Source organism: Asterias rubens, chromosome 9, assembly GCF_902459465.1.
Source record: "Asterias rubens chromosome 9, eAstRub1.3, whole genome shotgun sequence".
In the NCBI taxonomy this organism is placed as follows: Eukaryota; Metazoa; Echinodermata; class Asteroidea; order Forcipulatida; family Asteriidae; genus Asterias; species Asterias rubens.
Genome location: NC_047070.1, coordinates 19,107,832 through 19,129,156, shown reverse-complemented (window position 1 = coordinate 19,129,156; position 21,325 = coordinate 19,107,832). Strand labels below are relative to the sequence as shown.

Genomic DNA, 21,325 nt, shown 5'->3' with positions numbered 1-21,325 from the left:
TCGGCCACCTCTTTTATACGCGACGATCGAGAGCTAGTCTTGGTGCAAGACGTTTCTCGTTTCCCTTTTCACGCACACCGCGGCCAATTCTTGCACCAAGACTAATCGAGAGCTCGAGCATCCACCAAGCACATTTGCATAAAGGGTCACCCGCCCACACCACTTATCAATATTCAAAGTAGGAGTTGGATTTTCCGAGTTGTGCAATATTTTAGTACCGACGCGTACGCCACATTGTATTTAGAAGCGTTGGAAAGTAGGGACTTTCAAAATCTATCTGTGGAATTTAAAATTCGTATCCTGTCTGCCGAACAAGCAGGTTATTCTTCTTAAGTAAGATGAGATAATTGCTTCTTTGAGTCTTTGGGGGAATATGAGTGAAAAAGGAATTCGTGTTGCAGTCGTATGCGGGAGTCAGTGTTTCATAAGGGTTTCACCGCAGTGTCATCAACAATATTGCTGATGAGAAAGACTTCTAAATTGCCCTGGTTATCATGTATTGTGTGGCCTTGCAGGTGTTCCAATGCACTAATTGTCAGTTCCATGTTGAGATCGGGCAGAACGCCTTAGTTGTATCACTGCCTTTTTCAAAACAAAGCTAAATGTTTTGTGCATGGGGATCGGAGGGACAGACCTCCATGCTCATGTGTGCAAGCCTAGCTCTATAATAATTAAAGGACTCTTCCTCTGATGCTCTGGAGCTGTACTCACATACTATTGTATACGAAAGCCAATGTAAGACCACCAGGGCATGCGCCAGGGCGGCTAGTGCTGGCTGCTCCTTCTATGCTTAGCTCTCGTACAAGAGCATCGAGGAAACAAGCCCAGATATAACAAAAAAATAGAACACACGCCACAATGATCCTTTTTTATACCTCTCCTCCCCTGCATGCTGTCTGCCTTTTTCCCAAAGATTTTAATAAATCAAGACTTTGGTTACGGCTGCGTTTTAGATGCGTTTTTAATAAATAAATAAAAACTAATATTAAGGGACAAAATAGAGCTCAAACACTAGTAGACTGGGCCCCTGTCTTTGCCTCGAAGAATGACGTCAGATATGTTCAGGCTATTAGTTAACTTATCGAACGCCCTCATCCTCCATTTGTACCGATGGTAAACAATTTACCAACATACGTGAGCATGCAATACCAGCGTACCAGCTAATCCAACGGACCAATCAGATCCGTTGTTTTACGCATGGGTTTCAAAATATACAATCAATGTCCGACATCCGAAACGCGAAGTGAACGGTTCGTTCAAATGTAATTTAAAAACAGTGTAAAAAAAACAGTTTTTATTCAAAGTATACTAGATTACATGTAATTTATGAAGACAGTATGGCATCTAGCAAAAGGTAAGGTTTTCATAATTTACAAATGTGAATGTTCAACTCAGTACAATCCAACAATTCAAGTCAAATGAAAAACAAATTGTAAGGTGATCCAATTGTAAATTTAAAATGCCAGGAGAATGCGTTGATGCCAGCCGCCTGCCAGATGCAAAATGCAATGCACTGCCTACAGTTTTCGTTCTGTGACATTACAACATGTTTGTTACGTATCATTTCATCAATATCATTACTTTATTAGCATTGTGGGGTTTAGACATGTTTTTTATTGCCTGTGACTTTGTGAGGTGTGAGAGCAGCCATTTCTATTTCTACCTCCATGTTATGTAATTATTATTATTATTAATATTAATTGTTTACCCTTTTGTGTTTTGTGGAATTGGATATTATTAATTAATATTTGGTTTGCGGTAAACACCATGTGGCATGTGTGTTTCTACTTTTGCCAGGTAGAGTTTGTTCCTAGAGAACTGTCTTTCTTAATTCTACTACCGGGGAGTAAACTGTGGATAACTTTCCGTATGGCGCCACCACTTTTTCACTCATTTTTACAAAAAGGGATATCTCATTGAGGTAAATAAGATACTATATTATTTCATATCGAATGAAAAAGTGGTGGCGCCATACGGAAACTTTTCCTAAATTGTATATAATTATTAATAATATTGAAATGTATTTGAAATCGTAATTTAATTTGAATAACAAAAAAGGGGGTAAAAAATTCAAAAATTAAAATAAAAGGACATGACACAAAAATAAAAGAAAAGAGAAATTTATTAAGTATGCCGGATTAATCATTTATTTCCGTAACAAGCCACCACTTTCGTCTTTGGCTTTTGCACTCATTTTTTAGATAAAAAGGGATGTCTCATTATTGTTGAAGTTATTAAATTATAATTAGATGCTATTTATTTCAATTTGAAATGAAAATGGTGGCGTGATACGGAAAGTGTTCCCGTATGCCTCGCATTCTGTTTTGTGCCTGTGCTGTGCAGAGAGAGAGAGGGATGCTAGACGCTCTTTGCTGAATTGAGATCAGTTGATTTATTTGTTGTGGGTTTGGTTTTGAAATTGAAAATAACTCATTAGCTGGCCTGATCATGATAAGGCCAAGTAAAAAAAGAAACATGTTTAGCGTCCCCGCCCGCTTCCTTTTTACAGGCCGCCTCCTTTTTTATTTTTCTATGCACATTTTAAATATTTTTTAAGGGTTATTTTCAATGATCTCAGCAAAAACGATCTGAATGTCATGTCTGAATGCCTCGACTAAATTGTTTCATTTATGTTTTGTGTATTTCAGCAGTGTTTCATATTTGACATTTTAACAAAGAATGGCGGCCATCTTGAAATAAAAAATAAAAAGCCCCTTTTCCCTTTTTTTTTTTTGAAAAACCCTGTCGTGAAACTTTTTTTTTTTTTTTACTCGTCCTAAGACATGAACTTGTTGAAGAAGTACAGTACCCCTGCCAGTTACTTTACTGCATACCTTGTTAGTTGAGTGAGACTTATGAATATGAAAGAGGTGGGTTTGGGTTCAGAGTTCATGAAAGACTGAAACGCTTCAACTCTAGTCTATAGTAGGGTTTTATATTATTTCTTAATCAACTGGGATAATTTCTTTTTTTATTTAAATCTCTTCAAAACATTTGTTTAAATTAATTGTTTTGTTTTGTTTTATGGATCAGATGTAGAGAGAGCATGAAGCTTGAGGTGGCAGAGTGCCTGGAGCACGCCCTGGAGCAGCTTCGAGACATCTGGGATGAAATCGGCATCTGTGAAGATCAACGTGTAGATCGTCAGAATGTGGTCATGCACCACATGCGCAACCTGCTGAGCGAGATGGTGATAGAGGAGAAGGAGTTACGTAAACGGCTTCTTGCCAGCGTGGAGAAATCCAGTCAGGAGCTGATCCAACTCAGCCAGGAGTTGGAAATCAAGAATTTTGAGGTAAAGCACTCTGCTCTCCCTTAATTCTCAATAAATGCAGGGTTCAGTGATCTGCTGACCACTTGCCAGTTCAAGCCACCTAATGACCAGTCAGAGTTTATCCAACTAGACCTGCTGGCTTGCAGGAGTCCAATTACTATTGTAAACCACTTCGTATACAAATCGGTAGTCCAATTCTAACAATAAGGTTGGGAAAAAAAACCTTAAAATATGAACCAGTGACAAAGCTGGTACATATTGTAGGGTCGAAAAATCAGGCCATTAGTTTTTTGCATTTATACCATTGTTCCTTTTCGTTTGTAAGTTGTTAAAATGTTTGCACAGCTAATCTATTTTATCAGTGACAAAGCTTAATGGTTAGTAAGTTACTGAAATAAGTTAAGGACAACCCTTGTGTTTGCGTCTTGTGACGATTGAGACATGCTGTTCATGTTTTACACTACAGGCAGAGGAAGGCCTAACTATCCTACAACTTGAGAAGGTTCTTCGCCTGAAGGTAGACACACTCTCCAAAGAGAGACAAGAGCGCATGGTGAAGCTTAAAAGCCTCAAGGACAAGGAGCAGAATTTGTGTGATCTCCTGTGCACCACGCCAAACTACATCCCTACTGGTACGGTCCCCACAGCGGAGCAGCTTGAGGCGTTAGAGGAGCACATTCAATCACTGACCAAAGAAAAGGTGAGAATCGATCATAGAAATAGAACCCGGAGAACGCTGAGCTCTGTGTCGTCTGTGGACGCGGCGTATCAATACCGCACAATACGCGTATGGCAAAATGGCAAGATGTCAGCGCACATAGACCATTTCTAGTGTTTTCATTGGTCAATGATGATGTCATTTTATGGCAAAATTGTATGGCAAAATATTTTGCCATACACGCGTTACGAAAATGGCGTGTGCGCGTCCATAAAAATGGTCTCACAACGAAACCGCACGCACAATGAGACACTCAGCGTTCTCCGGGTTCTATTTCTATGGAATCGATACAACCAACAATCCTTTGGAACTGGACATCTTTGACAATATTGTCAAAGACCTGTATTCTCACTTTGGTGTATCCCAACATATGCATGAAAACAAACCTGTGAAAATTTTGATTTGATTGGTCATCAAAGTTGCAAGAGAATAATTAAAGAAAAATACTGTTGTTGCAAAACTTGGTGTGCTTTCAGATGCTGGCACAATAAAAGGCTTCAGCTGAAGTTTTTTATTGTTTGAGTGAGAAATTACCTCTTTAAAAAAAACTGTGTTACTCTGCAGCTGTTTCTTGCAATGTTTTAGACTATCAACAGCTCTCCATTGCTCGTTCCTAAGTAAGATGTTATGCTAGCAATTAAGTTATTACCAATAGTGTCCAGTGCCTTTACAATTGAGTGGTTACGTGATTAGCATTTCCATTTGTGTGGGTAGTAGAGCATAAGCCTTCTTTTAAGGAATGTTGATACAAGCAGATACTGGTTTGGGAATGTGCTATGTATGCCTTTCTTAATATTTATGCATGAGGTACGTCACAATGCTAATCCAAAACGAGACGTGCGCCCATAGCCTCATTTTGGGTAAGAATTATGACGTCATGCATAAGTAGTAAGAGAGGCGTATTGTTGTGATAATGCTCCTTAGAACAATATCATTTGTACGATTTAATCAATACAAAGACTCATGGAAGACGATTTGTTGTTAACTTCTTCTGCATGCAGTCTATTTATTTCTACTTTTGGCTTTTTACATTGAATTGCTCCCTAAGGTGCCCTAGATAAGAATAACTCATTTACTTTCCCCATCCCTCTTTTATTTCCCTTCAACTCCTTGAGTAGTGCTCATTCCTGGAATGAGGCAAGAACCACATCCTTGAGTCCAGGTAGGTCCCTGACCACTGACCTCCACACCCACCTCAGTATTCTAGGAATACCCATTACCACCACAATGACCTTCTCACCACCAGGCTCTGGGTGAAAGTTCGGTCATGACTAAAAATGACATCACATTTATGAAAAAAACATAAAGCACTACGGCCCTTTTTCTTCAAAACCATGGCTTCGGCTTTGGATAGTCGAAACAACTGCAGGGCCAAGCTAGCCTGAGCCGTATCTGGATCCAAAGCCGTGGATGCGGAATGAGCCTATGATCATCAGTTTGTCTGTTTCTGTTTAGGATTCACGCCAGTTGACGCTAAGCAACACCAAGAAGCAGATCATAGAGCTTCTGGAGTTTCTTGAGCAAGGACCAAATACATCCTTTGAGCGAGACATCGTCTGTGAAGAAGAGGAGTCATTCCTCCTTTCCAGGGAGAACATGGAAGCCCTTAAAGTCCTTCACCAGGAGGTAATATAGTACAGGCTTTGAAATAACCTGCTCCTCAATATACATGTAAAGCCCCTTGAACCTCTATTTCTACAGCGCTTAAAAAACCTTGGGGCCAATTCTTACATGCATTTTGCGTCAAAGAATATGTCACTTTTTATTTTTTAGTCATTATAATTAAACATCACACAGAGGAAGATATAACAATAGCCATGACATCGATAATAATATCATTTCAATCATGTTATATTTACTACCTGCATTGTATCTATGGGGTAAAAACAATGACTCCTAGAACTTTTATAGTCAGATTTAAAATGTCTCTTGCGCATGTGCCTCGTCAAAGGATTCGTCTTAAAGGTTTTCTAATGGGAAAATGGCATTGCCCGTTGTGGATTGACATTCCACGCTTGGGACAGAATACAGCAAGAGCAATGGGTTCTGAAAAACTGATTTTTGATTTCCCCGATTTTCTTTGACAACCCCCAAAGTTGGAGTTTAAGGAGAAAGAGAACCAGGGTATTGCGGATAGTCTAAGAGAACATATTGCCAGCTTGTGGAACAGACTACTCTTCCCTAAGGAGGAGGTCGAGGAGTATCTAGCCAGCCATTCTGCCCACAAACCGTCAGATCTTAAAGTGGTAAGTTAAGAGTCAATCAAGTTACACATTACCACGTCAGTCACTAATCAAGGTCGGTTAAAGGCAGTGGACACTGTTGGTAATTACTCAAAATAATTATTAGCATAAAACCTTACTTGGTTACAAGTAATGGGGAGCTGTTGATAGTATAAAACATTGTGAGAAACGGCTCCCTCTGAAGTAACGTAGTTTTCGAGAAAGAAGTAATTTTCCAAGAATTTGATTGCGAGACCTCAGATTTAGAACTCGAGGTCTCGAAATCAATCATCTGAAAGCATACAACTTCGTGTGACAAGGGTGTTTTTTCTTTCATTATTATCTCACAACTTCGATGGCCGATTAAGCTCAAATTTTCACTGGTTTGTTATTTTATGCATATGTTAAGATACAGCAAGTGGTCTTTGACAATTACCAATAGTGTCCAGTGTCTTTAACCCTAGCGAGTTTCAGGTAATCAGACAAAATTATCTGGTCCTATTTGAGCCTGATGCACAGAAGCGATTGCCTCTGGGCCACTGGTCATTGCTTTGGTGCCCCTTGCAAAAATGTTCCAATAGAAATTGACAATATTCTCATAGATTTGCATATGACTAAAGCCTGCACTCTTGCCCTTTTAAGATAAATGAAGCATCACCCACCTTGCATCATTTGTATCTTTTACAACAAAACATAAAACCTTAACATTACTTATGTGTATTATTTTTGTGGAAAAATGTTGACTGTGAATTAGTTTTCAACTTCAAGAGTATCATACACTTTCTCAGAAACACAAAGGAAAAAGATCTTTAATGAGAGCTTGTTCAACTCATTGTGATTGGGCTACAAACCCTACGATCTTGTGGATCCCCCCTCCAAATTAGAGCCATGATGCACATTGTCTACATCAAGAAACTTGTTGGAATTTTGTTTTGACTGTTTGAGGCATTGTTGTTGTTTTCCTCTCAAGCTACGAGAAGAACTGGACAGACTTGAAGAATTGAAGAAACAGAATCTGAAGAGAGTGACAGAGGCAAGTCGTGATGAGATCAGCCACTGGTGGGACCAGTGTTACTACAGCCGGTTACAACGCAATGACTTTGCTGCCTTCTACGATGGTTCGTAAATTTCACTCCGAAGACATGTAGCTCTTGAAATGCAGTATGGTTATCATTTCAACTACAAGCATTTTTTTAATCCTGCTTGTTTCTGGCATGTGATTTGGTTTAGTGAGGCACTTTTGCAACACCCCCCCCCCCCCCCATAAATGTTTTACTACCATAAATGGCCGACCGTGTTAGTCGACGAGATAGAAAGAAAACCACGCAATTTCGAGGCATATTTGTGTAGGTCATTATATTCTACTTTTACAATATCTTTCTAACCATATGCATTTTATAACAAACGGTTACAAACGCTTTTTAAAGACCAACTCGACGGAACCAAGGCAACGTGTTCCTTTAATTTGGAGCCCTGACAACCACTCTCCTCATTCCTGTCTTTCTTTTTCTACCTACACTAGATGAGTTTACTGAGGAGGTTTTACTGCAACACGATGAGGAACTTGCTCGAGTCAAAGCCTACTACGAGGAGAATAAAGAGATTCTTGAGAGTGTTAAGAAGAGGGAGGTCATGTGGAAGAAGATGTTGGAGTTTGAGGTAGGTCTTCAAGACTCAAAAAAGACTGTATAAGTGCACAAGAGAAAACAATTCAAACCAAACACTAATATAGTTTTCCAAGTATCTTCTGTTCACAGGCATGATGTTCTTTCCAATTAAGTCTGATTTCCAATTTGTTTGTTTATTTTTTAGCCCTTGGATTTTTGTTGTTTTGTTCATTGAATAGCCTGAAAAATGTTAAATGGACTTGTGGTAAACAATTACTTTCCTACTCTTTCACAAGGTCCAAATATAATGTATCATGTATATATAAAACTTTTGAAAATCCTTGGGAAAAAGAGAAATTATGTGATAAGTGATTATATGATAATGTGAGTGTGTGATTTTAATAACCAATTTGCCTCTTATTTAATTTCAATTGTTGTGTGACACAGGGAGTTCTTTATCAAGTCTTGAAACAACATTGTGATGAAGATAATGTGTTTTATTCCATTTTCCAACAGTGGAAAACGTGCGCAGCCAGCGCTGTACAAAACTATCTCTTTATAAACAACTCTTTACAGAATGGTGTCTTGGGAGCAACTGAATTAAGATTATCTATTTATCTATTAGCAGTTTTATGCTATTTAATGTTATGCCACTTCGCCATGCTACTGTAATGTAAAAATTAAAAAAATCAATTATTACTACTGACTTCATAAGAATGCATAACTCTTGTCCTGCCATTGCAGAAGAAAGCCAACGATCCTAATCGCTACAACAACAGAGGGGGTAATTTACTACAGGAGGAGAAAGAACGCAAAAAGATTAACAGGGATCTTCCGAAGGTGAGACACTAATATTGTCTTTCGCACTTGAGTCCAAAGTACTATAGTAGTTTACATTTCAGTCATGGATAGACCGATCCACTAAGCTCCGCTCCATTGCGTATTGACCAATCATAACCCATTGTGCAACCAAAAGTCTGACAAAATAAAGTCTGACATGCGTGCGCGCTTGCTTGGCGCGCTGGCAGAGCCTATACGGACTGCTATTCTCTCTTAAGTCCATTTGGGTGTCCGTCGTCCCGTGGTAACCCGAGAAATGAACTCCCTCGAAGCCTCCCTGTCCAGAGCTGTTCCCATTAGCTCCTGCATGCTACTACTTTTAAGTGCAGGAGTGTTGTCAGTCCACCTAGCATTTTGCATAGGGAGGTCGCAATTGAGCTGTTCATTAATCACGCTATGAATCTGTAAACTTGTTTAAACAACCTCAATATGTAGTTATGTAGAACCAACTAAAGTTCTTCATTCCCGATGAAGATATTACTTAACAACATTAATTTCTATTTCACTTACAGCTGGAGAAGACACTGGCCGAGAAGATCAGCCTATATGAAGAGATAAAGGGATCTCCATTCTTAGTGGATGGCTGCCACTTTATGGACTACGTACAGATGCAATGGGTGGCTCATGAACAGAGCAAGAAAGTTCAGAAAGAAGAAAGGGTAAGTAAGAAGAACATACAGCTGTTGAAAAGATCCTGGAGAGAACGCAATATAAATTCATAAAGTTATTATTATTTTTAACATTCTATGGACACTTTTTCACCACGGTCAAATGTCATGCCTTATGTCCCGGAAATGTAACCTTGTTTTTATTTAGGTAAAAGCCAAACACCAACAGCTGGAGACGGAGATGACGTTCGGTAGCAAACCAAATACACCCGCAAAGAGGCGCTTCAACACAACATGCTCAGCCAAAACCCCGACCAACAAGAGGATGAAAACAGTGAGATTACAGTTTTTTTAGCCACCCTAGTGTAGCCCAAGTCCCACTGCCTGCAAATGCAAAATGCGAATTTATTTTGACGTCACATAATTCACACTGAGTAATTAGCGTATGTTGACTTGTGCTCAACTCGTGCATAAACAGCCCTGTGATGTCAACACTCGCTTAGCATTCGCAGGAGGGGACAATATGAAACGGGCGTTATTGCGTAAACACAGTTTTTATTTTTACCAGCGGGCCCAATTCAGAGCTGCCAACATTTGCATCTCAGAGAGATTTTGTACAACATTTGGAGAGATGTTTAGAGATACGTTCAACATAAAAGGGTGAAATGTTTCCACAATCTGGCAGATTTTCATAAATGTTCATCAGATTACGGTTTATTTTTAGGGAAGTTAGAGGAGTTTGCAGCTCTGTGCATTTCCAATGGCCTTTGTGCAATTTAACAGAACTTCAAATATCTGGTGACAGGGCAATTTTTAACAGTTTTCATAAGCTCCTGCTGTATTTAAATACTCCACAACACTCACTTGATTTTCGTACGGTATTTTAAATCAAGCTGAATATTTTTGGTGTGTGTTTAAAATTTTTGCACAAACATTATTTTGAATACCTTCATTTGTTGTACTTTTTGTACACTTTTTGGATGGTGGTGGTTTGGTATTTTCATGCAAATCTTTGTTTTTTAGGGGGTGTTTTGTTTTGTAAATGATTATATGCACAATTTTAATTACATGATTTTTGCACACCTGGAACTATATATTCTATATTGAACATGTGATCCAGATTAAATGAGTGTCACTTTTGATTAAGCAAGTCATTGTGCTAGACATTCTGCAAAAGATTAACTTATTTTACAATAATATTAACAATATTTTTTAGTGAACCCTTTATCCCCACCTCCAAACTTGTTGTGTCCTATATCACCTTCACTGTTATATAACTTCACCTGCAATTTAACAGATGAATGGGAGCACATTCGCCCAGTCGCCAAGACTAGGCGTGACCCACAGCAGCATTATGCCCTCCCCCTCGCCAGCCAGACGACCCCCGAGGGCCTGTAGAGCGACTCCCACAAACATCAAGGTAGGTATACTACAAACAAAAGCATATCAAGAATTATAAGGCCAAGTAAAAAAATAAACATGTTTAGCGTCCCCGCCCGCTTCCTCTTTACAGGCCGCCTCCTTTTTTATTCTATTTTTTTATGCACATTTTTATTTTTTTTAATTACTATTATTATTTTTTTAAATAGGGTTATTTTAAATGAGTTCAGCAAAAACAATCTGAATGTCTTGTCTGAATGCCTCGACTAAATTGTTTCATTTATGATTTGTGTATTTCAGCAGTAGAAAAAACAATGGATATTTGACATTTTAGCAAAGAATGGCGTACATCTTGAAATAATAAAAAAAATATATATAAAGCCCCTCTTCCTCCTTTTTTTGAAAAAACCCAGACGTGAAACATTTTTTTTTTTTACTCGGCCTAACAAACCCATTATGAAAATCAAGGTTAAAGGCAGTGGACACTATTGGTAACTGTCAAAGACCAGTTTTTTCACTTGGTGGTCTCAGCATGCATAACATAACAAAGTTTGAACTCAATTGGTCGTCGAAATTGCGTGATAATAATGGAAGAAAACACACCTTTGTCACACAAGGTTGTGTGCTTTCAGATGCTTGATTTCAGTACCTCAAATTCTAAATTTGAGGTCTCGAAATCAAATTAGTGGAAAACTACGTCACTTCAGAGGGAGCCGTTTCTCACAATGTTTTATACTATCAACAGCTCCCCACTACTCGTTACCAAGTTAGATTTTATGCTAATAATTATTTTGAGTTATTACCAATAGTGTCCACACCCTTTAATGCTTTATGGAAGCAATTAAAGTATCAATCCAAGGTACACTAAATGAAATGGTTTCTTTGCTGATCCTGAAAAGGCACTGAAAATTGTTGGCAACTACTTAAAATAATTGTTAGCCTAAAAAAATTACTTGGTAAAGATCAATGGAGAGCTGTTGATAGTAAACAACATTTTGAGAAACGACTCCCTCTGAAGTAAAGTAGTTTTTGAGAAAAATAAAAAGGTCAAGTATTTTAAGATGTCGGGCCTGAAAGAAGTTTGGCTACAAGACTGTTACAGATTTAATTTTGGGAAAAATGTAGCAATATTCAATTGTTTAAAATGGTTGCTATGTGGGTAAATTTGACTTTCTCTTTTCTGTGTTTCTAACTTTCAAGCAAAAATTCTCTAACTCTCCACTTATCATTCCCTTCACCTAAAGAGGGTACCTACCCCTTGTGGTCCGTCCACCAGCACTTACATCCCACGCATTCCATTCCCCTCCCCTGCCTCCATAAGTCGCCCCCCGAAAAGTGGCAGACGAAAAGAGGTACGGTACGACTCACTGTTCAATTCGCTGTTTTTGTTGACTACTGTTCTAATTTTTACACTTTCTTTCTGAGTTGTTGTTTTGGGGTTTGTCATTGAAGATATTTTTTCTCGCACAGTGTCTCTATAAAGTCTCAAAAAAAGTGCACAACCCTGGGTATAATTGAGGTCTTTGCATATTCAAACATTTTGGGATATCTGCGGTGGGTCATCTTCACCATTTTATGTTCGTTTCAATCTCAGGGGTACAGAACCTAACTTTTGAGTAATTCAGAAGATTTTTTGTTTGCATGAAATTTCAATAAAATCTCTTGAGTTTTCCAACTAAGCACCAGTTTTCTCAGCAACTTTCCTAATCAATCTATTACCAGGCCTGGACTTTATATTTGGGAAGGCAAGACCATTTTCTCTTTTCATGTTTTGGTGTATTTTCATATATATATGTTTATAAATATTTAACTTTTATACTAACTTATAGAATGAATGTTTATATATTGACCTTTGTTTGGTTGCCATTAAAGTTACTATCTAACAGAATTTCACTTGTTTGAGTTTCAGTTACAATGTGAAAACAGCAACACATTTAACACCCCATGTAGTCAAATAACAAGGGAAACTTAAATAACATTTTTCAGGGGAAGGAAACTTAGTATAAAGTGTTTTGAATCTGTAATCTATTGCATAATGTGTAAGTGCTCTATGAACTGAGCTATCTATATCTAGCCTTTCTGGGTAAATGTTATAACATTTCTGAGTGAGTAGGATTTGAAACTTTGCATGGTGGAAACACGATTTAGAAAGGGCTGCGGTAACACCATGTAATGACTCTCTAATGAGTTGGGGTGGTTCTGAAAAGAACCGTTGGTTTCAACTTGTGGTTTGATCAGTATGCTCTGAGCAAACTAAGACAAATTTACTGGAAGAGGATTTTAAATCTGCGGCCTCGAGATTAATTCTTCAATTTTTCTTCATTCACACGAGAATCAAATTAAAACCTAATTAATGATATTTATTGATTGTTTTTTTTTGATGTAGACCCCTAAGCGTGTACTGAAACAGACAGGTCGTATTTCACATCGCAAGGCTCTAGCTGAGAGAAATGCCGACATGAGCCACGCATTCAGTACTAGTACTATCAGCGGAGGACTACAGAGTGTCGGACTGAGTAACATGTCCATCACATCCGCATGTTCTTCCTACTCGGACTTTGCTGTAAGTTAATGTCTTTTCGGCGACTAGAAGTAAAAGTTTTATTTCTAGTCGCCAAACAGACAAAGCTGTAGGAAGAAACTACTACAAATATGTAGTTAACTGGCAGTCACAACCATGTGTAAATCTCTTTTTGAAGCTCCACCACAACCAGTTGTCCAGCATTTAGGAGTTAGGACCAGTTACTCATCCTAACTTAGGACTATCCATGCAATTGTATATCTTCTAGGACTAGTCATAAGTTAGGACTAGTCCTAACTCTTTGTGAAATCGACCCCTGGGCAGTTTGCGGGAGTTTTGACCAGTTCATGGGTGTTTTCACTTGCATTTGGCCAGCGGAAAGAATAACTGCAAACCAAATCTAGGCATAGTTGCTTTTAGACATTGCATCAAAGCGCCTTACTCAATTACTACCCCTGTCTGTCCAGTGGGCTTTCCTTGTATTCCTGAAAAACTCCTTAGGATTATGCAGCATCAGCAGCCAAGTTGGCACACAAGGTGAATACTATTCACATCAACAATCTAGACTGGCAGTTACTTATGGGTGATAAGCATTCAAAATTCCCCCAAAGCAAAAGTTTCATGACCGGGATTCGAACCCACACCCTGTTAACTCAGCCATCAGGGCCCAATTTCATAGAGCTGCTAAGCACAACAATTTGCTTAGCATGAAACTTCTTCCTTTGATAAATCAGGGTTACCAATCAAATTTCTATTTGTTGCATATTGCTTGCTACTGGTATTCAGCTGTTGTTTGCTTATCCGGAAATTCAGGTGGAAATTTGGTTGGTAATCCTGTTTTTATCAAGGTAGAAATTTCATGCTTAGCAAAATGTTGTGCTTAGCAGCTCTATGAAATTGGGCCCAGGTCTTTAGTTCGATGCCCTAGATCACTACGGTACATTTATTTTAACACATTTGGGAGATTTATTGCGTCATCTGTTGTTGTGTTTATAATATTCTTACAGGATATTTTGAACCAAGAAATGCACTCAAGTATCAGAACCTTGAACTTGTAAGTCTTTTTCCTTTGAGGAATTTGTCAGCTTGGTCATTTCAAGAGCACATTTTTCTTGGTTGTCAATAACATTCTCATACAAACAAAAGACATCCATCTTTAAAATAAAAACGATCCAAAATAATCTACAAAAATAACATTCAAACCAAAGAAGTAGAATCAATACTTCGAGGATGAGACATTTCAGACTTTTTATCTGAGCTTAGAATTTGGTCGTCTGGTGAAAAAAATGTGGCCAAGGATGCAGTTCCAAAAGCTTTTTGAAATGTATGGTTTGCACAAAGTTGAAATGCCATCATTTCACTGTACTTCCTGGTATTTGGAGCATGATTTCAGATTTGTGTTGTCAGTGGTGACTTTAACGGAGTGGTGACTGTCACCGTGTAACGGTCACCCCTGTAACGGTCACCCCTGTAACGGTCACCCCTGTAACGGTCACCCCTGTAACTCTACTAATTGTTTAAGGGGGAATAACAGGTTTCTATTTAATCAACCTTTGGTTACGTCTGAGCTGGTCAACTATCTACTTTTTTTCTTTCACTTTTTTTCTCGCTCTCTCTCTGTCTCTCTTTTAAGACAAGGCTCGAAATTTGCGTACCAGTCCGTTAGCTGAAAAGCTCATTGTTGTATTACAAGGCTAGCTACAGGGGAAATGGGTAGTTTGTTACAAAAATAAAAAATAAAAAATTATAAATACTGTCAATTTGATTTGAGCAGGAATTTGACATGGAAAAAAGTATCTGGTTTAAGTCCTGACTTCGTAAATTTGTCCTTGTCCGTACATGTAGTACCTTAGCACACATGGCAATACTGCAATTGCTGTGGGTGTTGTGGGTTAACTCAAGGCCAGATTTTATCTTTCAAGCTTAGGCATGGTGGACGTACTTTAACTGAAACTGGTTTTATTAACCTCACAAACAGTAACCAATTAGCTTTATTACTAATGATCTTCCCAGCAAGGGAACTCTGCAATGCTGCCACAAGGGGACAGACGTCAATCTCTCTCAAACAAACACTAGTTGAATGTCTACGATAATAAGTTTCTCAAATCATAACTTGTGTTTGTTTTGAGAAGACAACACCTGTTCTAGTCATTGTGAAATCAGCATTTATCTTGGCCGGATTTATGCCCCGTGACTGCAAATCCCGCAGTCTGACCACAGAGACATCATACCATATACATTGAATTCCATTATAATACCCTTTCTCTTTATGGTTTGGTAATACATCTCTCATATCATTCACAGTTGCAATGTATCAATGCTTTTTCTAAGAATAACAAGAAATAACACTTAAGTCATGCAATCATACACACAGCTATAACTTTCCCTTTCCAAAATGCAAGTGAAACTTAACCCCCACAAAAAAAAACACCTTGGCACAACCCTTTTGTGTAATTCGCAACCGCCTGATCGAAAACAAAAGTACAACGTCACATGCATGTCTTCTGTAATTTCAGTTGTAATAGCAGTTAAAGACACTGGACACTATTGGTAATTGTTAAAGACACGTCTTCTCACTTGGTGTATCTCAACATATGCATAAGATAACAAACCTGTGAAAATTTGAGCTCAATTGGTTGTCGAAGTTGCGAGATGATTATGAAAAAAAAAAAACACCCTTGTCACACAAAGTTGTATGCTTTCTGATGCTTGATTTCGAGACCTCAAATTCTAACTCTGAGGTCTCAAAATCAAATTTGTGGAAAATTACTTCTTTCTTGAAAACTACATCATTTCAGAGGGAGCCGTTTCTCACAACAATGTTTTATACTATCAACCTCTCCCCATTACTCATTACCAATTAAGGTTTTATGCTAATAATTATTTTGAGTATTTACCAATAGTGTCCACAGCCTTTCAGTACTTTCCGTTTCATTCATTGTTATTATTTTTTACCCCAACCATAACCCCCCCCCCCCCCCCCCACCTTAAACAGAGAGATCTAGAGGGCAACAAGCGTAATAACTGTCGGAGCAGCACGGCCCCAAGCCCAACCAACCTAACATCAAGTCGAGCACGCATCACACTACTATAGACATCATCAACTGATCTGACTAGAGACATCTATTCTGGTTGTGCATGGTAAATTTATCTACGGTTTTAATAAGCGTGTCATTCAATGCTTAGTGTCTTTAATTCAAGACAAGGGCCCAATTTCATAGAGCTGTTTAGCAGAAAATACTGCTTGACGAATTTCTCTGCCAAGCAAAATGAGTGGGGCACCATTCGCAACAGCGCAAACTTTATGGAATGTTGGAGTGGTAACCTGTTTTTGATGAGCAAGATTTTCATGTGCTTAGCATGTTTTTGTGCTCACAGGCTTTATGAAATTGGGCCAAGGTATTTTAGCCTTAAGCCCGGTTCATACTTCCTGCAAATGCGATACGAATGTTGACGTCACAAATTCGCAATAAGTAATTCGCAGGGGTTGAGTTGTGCTCAACTCTCTTGCAAATATCGCAGCGAAAACAGAGTTGTGACGTCAAATTTACGTCAAATTCGCATCGCATTCGCGTTCACAGGAAGTATGAACCAGGCTTTAGTATACCTTTTGAGAGTCAGGGTTACTCTCTTTGAATAAAATGTAAAGCATTATTGGTGAACTATTCATGAAAGTTACATCACTGCATGGTACACTCTCTGAATCAATATATGGTATAGCCTTGCCACCCTTTACTTGAATCAAAATAAGGTACAGCATTCTGCCTGCTATGCTCTTTTTGAATGAAAGGTGAAGCATTATTCGTTAACCTTCGTTGAATCAAGATAAGGTACATCATTGCATTGACACCGTGCATCTAATAACTCTTTATGCAACAATGTAAAAATTAATTTCTCACAGTTTTCTCCTAAATAGTTGCCTCAGATAAACAAAACAATTAGATTTTGTTGTCATTTGTAATAACTCTAGAACTATTTATAACAAGCCAGACAGTGTTTTTGCTCAATGCTTTTCTTGGATGCAGACTTGAGGGAAAGGCTAGTTTAGACTACTCTTTATTTGTACATTTTTTAGTGGGTGGGGGCTCAAATGAGATTAAGTGCTTGGGTCTAATATAAGTGCGTAGAGGTCATGCCCAAACTTTAGGCTACAGCTCTGGGTCATTGTATCTTCACACTGCACCACCGCTGACAATTTATTGAAACAGCTGAGAAATACTCAAATTGTTCAAGAATAAGACACAGCAAGAGATGTGAATCTCGTTTGAAACTGAGCTACATGTTTGTGATCTCTGCTTTGATGTAGCGCCACACTAAAGTGGAATACAGTGAACACAAGTTTCACCAAGTTTCCTTTGTGTGTGCTTGTAAGGTTTGAGGTAAAGAACAGTGTATGTAATACTGCAAGAAGATTTTTACTTTCATCTGCATTACCAAAAGATCATCATTTATTGAATGACAGAACGTTTAGAAAAAATAAAAAAGATGCATTTCAATCTGGAGCGTAGCCTTGAGCGCTAGTTATATAAAAAAATACTTGCAATTGATGTGTATAAAAGCAGTTATTTCATTCTTTAAAATACCATAACTTGTACATAGCCTGTTTTGTTTTTAATGTTTTTAACTGGTTTATTTCTTTTTGTTGCGTTTAATGGTTACCGGGATACACATATTGTCTGGCACACAGAAACTTCCTGTACTATTCTGTAAGAAATGGTTATTGCACATGAACACTTGTTGGAAATGTAGTATGAAGGGCACATTTGGCTCAGGGGGTATGGATTGAATTTCCCACTTGGAGATTTAGCAATAAAACAAAACATATAATAGGAGAATTAAAGGCAGTGGACACTATTGGTAATTACTCAAAATAATTATCAGCATAAAACCTCACTTGGTAACGAATAATGGGGAGAGGTTGATAGTATAAAACATTGTGAGAAACTGCTCCCTCTGAAGTGACGTAGTTTTCGTGAAAGAAGTAATTTTCCACGAATTTGATTTTGAGACCTCAAGTTTAGAATTTGAGGTCTCGAAATCAAGCATCTGAAAGGACACAATCGTGTGACAAGGGTGTTTTTTCCTTTCATTATTATCTTGCAACTTTGCACGCAATCAAGCTCAAATTTTCACAGGTTGGTTATTTCAGGCATCAGAGATACACCAAGTAAGAAGACTGGTCTTTGACAATTACCAATAGTGTCCAATGTCTTTAAAAGGAGTATATATTTTGGTAATTAATTACAATAAAATGTTACTTAGTAAGAAACACTGGATCTGCTTATAATGTGTAACATTTTGAGAATTGATTCCTTTCTATAGGAATGTGGGTTTAGAGAAAAGGATAACAAGACATTTTGAATCTCAGAAAGGTTTCATGCAGAAACCTTTCTCAGATTTGGTATTCCAATCCAATAACAAATTATTCTTTCTGAGTGGACAGAATTTGTTTCTTTGGTTGGGGTGGGGATTTACCAAACCAATGATGTCATCTTTACAAAAGAATTATTCTACGTAGTACCTGTATCTCTTTGTTTACTTTAGAATAAAATGCATGCTCTTTTTAAAGGCAGTGGACACTATTGGTTACTCAAAATAATTATTACCATAAAACCTTACTTGGTAACGAGTAATGGGTAGCTGTTGATGGTAGAAAACACTGAGAAACGGCTCCCTCTGAAGTGAAGTAGTTTTCGTGAATTTTTTCTTTTATTATTATCTCGCAACTTCGATGACCAATTGAGCTTTACCAATAGTGTCTAGTGTCTTAAAATTAATATATTCGATCTGTCTTGATTATTACATTTTTTCCAAAAAAATGTGTGATGGAGCCATGTACACGCAATACAAGGAGGAAATAATCTAAACTACTTATTAGTAATAAGTTTAATTTTATCTGATTGCCTAGACTATAGATGCAAAATTCTGTATATAGACATTTTTATCAAGTGAGTATTGTATAGCACTACTAGCAGCCATATGGGGGTGGAAATAAACCAAGAAGTTTCAATAAGAAAACCTGTCATAATGTGTTGATGTTAGGCCGAATAAAAACAAATACCAGTTGATCGTCCTCGCCCGCATCCTGTTTTGGGGCCCCATCCTTCTTTTTTTTTTCTTCAATTTTTTTGAAAAAAAAAAATAAAAATAAAATCCTTTCAAAAGGACTGGCTCTCGAATACGTGTAACCGTCTGTTTCAGGAACAAAATTAGTGAATGCTGACCAGGGAATCTTTTGAGTGTATTTTCTGATTAACAGGTTTAAGACATTTGGCCCAAGTTTTACCGGCATGCTCGTGACTTTCCACTGGAAAACATAAAAATAAGAATGCATCTTTCATGTTTTGCACATTTTCCTTTACTGACTCAACTTTGCAATTGCCATTTGTATTTTTTTTATTCGCAATACAAGAAATAATTTCCCAAACTAATTCAATACAAATCAGGAACAAAAAATTCCCAACACTTTTTTCTTCAGAGGAGGACCCTACATGTACACAAACTTATATTTTGTTCTGTAATTTTTTTTAAAATTTACTCATGATATTTTTATCAAAAATATGTATTCTTTATTGGGTATCTGTGTTGAAATAATATTGCAACATGTTTGACTTTTAAAAACCCAAATGAGATCATCAGCAAATTCCAGTTGTTAACCTTTTAGAGGACAAACAAACAATCAGACATTGCACCAAATTTGGTAGTTTCTATGATAACGAAAATTCCCAGAGCCAGCAATCGCGGTGGATCCCCCTTTCGTCACTGAATGTTTTGGTCTATAACTGTTATCATGTTTTTTATAGCAAGTCCGTAATGTTTATGCTTAGGTGAATTCCCTGACGTCATACGTACCGTGACCTTTATTACTAGCCTGCCATGTTGATTGGTCACTATTTTTAGCGTTGCGCAATCCTATTGGCCAGTTGGTTAACAAGAGGGCGTATCTGCTTTCTGATTGGCTCGTCGCGCAAGGTTGCCCAGCTAGCTTGCTCTGTGTGTTGTGTGATATGCTAGTTCTATCCATTGTTTATTTTGTATGCTTAAATAATAGTCTGGACCTCTAAAGTAAAATCATTCTGACGTTTCATAGTCCGACTTCTCACCAATAAATTCACCCTGTATGGTATATATTCTCAACAAATTGGACATCAACAGTTTCAGCAGAATTTCCTCCCAAAGTTGGTGGTGATTTAAGTCGCCAGGTCGTCGGAGTTTCTTCACAGTGCGAGGAAATTCAAGTCAAGTTTCAAGAGCCACAAAGACAAGCGTCGTGAACAAAGAGCCGCCATCTTGACTAAGCCACAGTTGTTGTGTGTGTAGGGCAGGAGGAAGTAGCAATCGCTTTCAACAAGTCGTTGTTTACCCATGACATTTGCGGTTGGGTAAGGAAATCTGTCATTTAGAGCAGCATTAGGTGAACTGAAAATGTCACCCGAATCCCCTCAAGCAACAAGCCGAAGGGCTAGTTACGGTGGGAACCGCTCGTCTGGGTCGCCGAGGCACAGCAACAAAAACAAGGGTCAGGGAGGACAGTACACCAGGCCGAACAGATCGTCGCCAAAATCTCTGTTTCAACAACAACACCACCTTCCAGCCTCGCCTTCACGATCACCCAAATATACTTCAAGTGTCATTGGAATGGTTTCTAGGGATGATAGTTCAAATAATAATGGAAGTAGCACTACTTTGGGTTTTATTAACTTGAGTGGTAGTTGTAGTTTTGCTGGGTCAAAGTTCAATGAGGCACCCCCTCCTGACCTTCTCCCTAAGCCCCCTGCCCATTGGCTCGCAAGTGGTCTATCCATGGGTGCTAGCTCAATCAACCAAAGCCTGACCCTGCACTTGAAATCAGTCCTGAATGTCCCGATTCATTCATAAATTTGGCTCCTCGCTCGATTACAATTGAATTTTGAAAACAAAAGTCGCCAGTCTGGCATTTTTATTTGTTTTTTATTTGTTATTATTTGTTTTTCACAAATTCTGAAATTTAATCAGTTCCGATATCCCTTTTACTCGTCCCCCCTTCTTCCTGGGCCAAAGTCAACAACGAATAAACCTTTTCCGATTGTCTTGGAAGTGGCATCTTTCACTACAAACATGATATCCGATTTAATGAACAACAATTATACTTTAATGAGCATTTTCACACAACTCA

General features: G+C 38.1%; 1 protein-coding gene across 3 annotated transcripts; it reads left to right on the top strand.

Annotated features, from left to right (window-relative positions):
* The first annotated feature begins 256 nt into the window (after positions 1–256).
* On the top strand, positions 257–16,443 carry LOC117294337 (protein regulator of cytokinesis 1-like). Of its 3 annotated transcripts, XM_033776704.1 has the most exons (14): positions 1,239–1,354; positions 3,034–3,295; positions 3,741–3,974; positions 5,448–5,618; positions 6,089–6,238; positions 7,185–7,332; positions 7,737–7,873; positions 8,566–8,661; positions 9,174–9,320; positions 9,478–9,603; positions 10,567–10,689; positions 13,036–13,212; positions 14,178–14,224; positions 16,166–16,244. In XM_033776704.1, exons 1-14 carry the CDS (start codon positions 1,338–1,340, stop codon positions 16,173–16,175), a joined length of 1,845 nt encoding a protein of 614 aa, XP_033632595.1. In that variant the 5' UTR covers positions 1,239–1,337; the 3' UTR covers positions 16,176–16,244. The 3 variants fall into 3 exon arrangements, with proteins under 3 accessions (XP_033632594.1, XP_033632595.1, XP_033632593.1); XM_033776703.1 differs by lacking the exons at positions 1,239–1,354; positions 14,178–14,224 and adding an exon at positions 257–333 and having other exon boundaries at positions 16,166–16,443; XM_033776702.1 differs by lacking the exon at positions 14,178–14,224 and having other exon boundaries at positions 16,166–16,443.
* Positions 16,444–21,325: the final 4,882 nt, after the last annotated feature.

Bases quoted from the DNA above. Each gene is read 5' to 3' on its own strand.
- LOC117294337 (XM_033776702.1), top strand. The intron at 6,239-7,184 runs GTAAGTTAAGAG...TTTCCTCTCAAG, and splicing joins AACCGTCAGATCTTAAAGTG to CTACGAGAAGAACTGGACAG. The intron at 13,213-16,165 runs GTAAGTTAATGT...CACCTTAAACAG, and splicing joins CTTCCTACTCGGACTTTGCT to AGAGATCTAGAGGGCAACAA.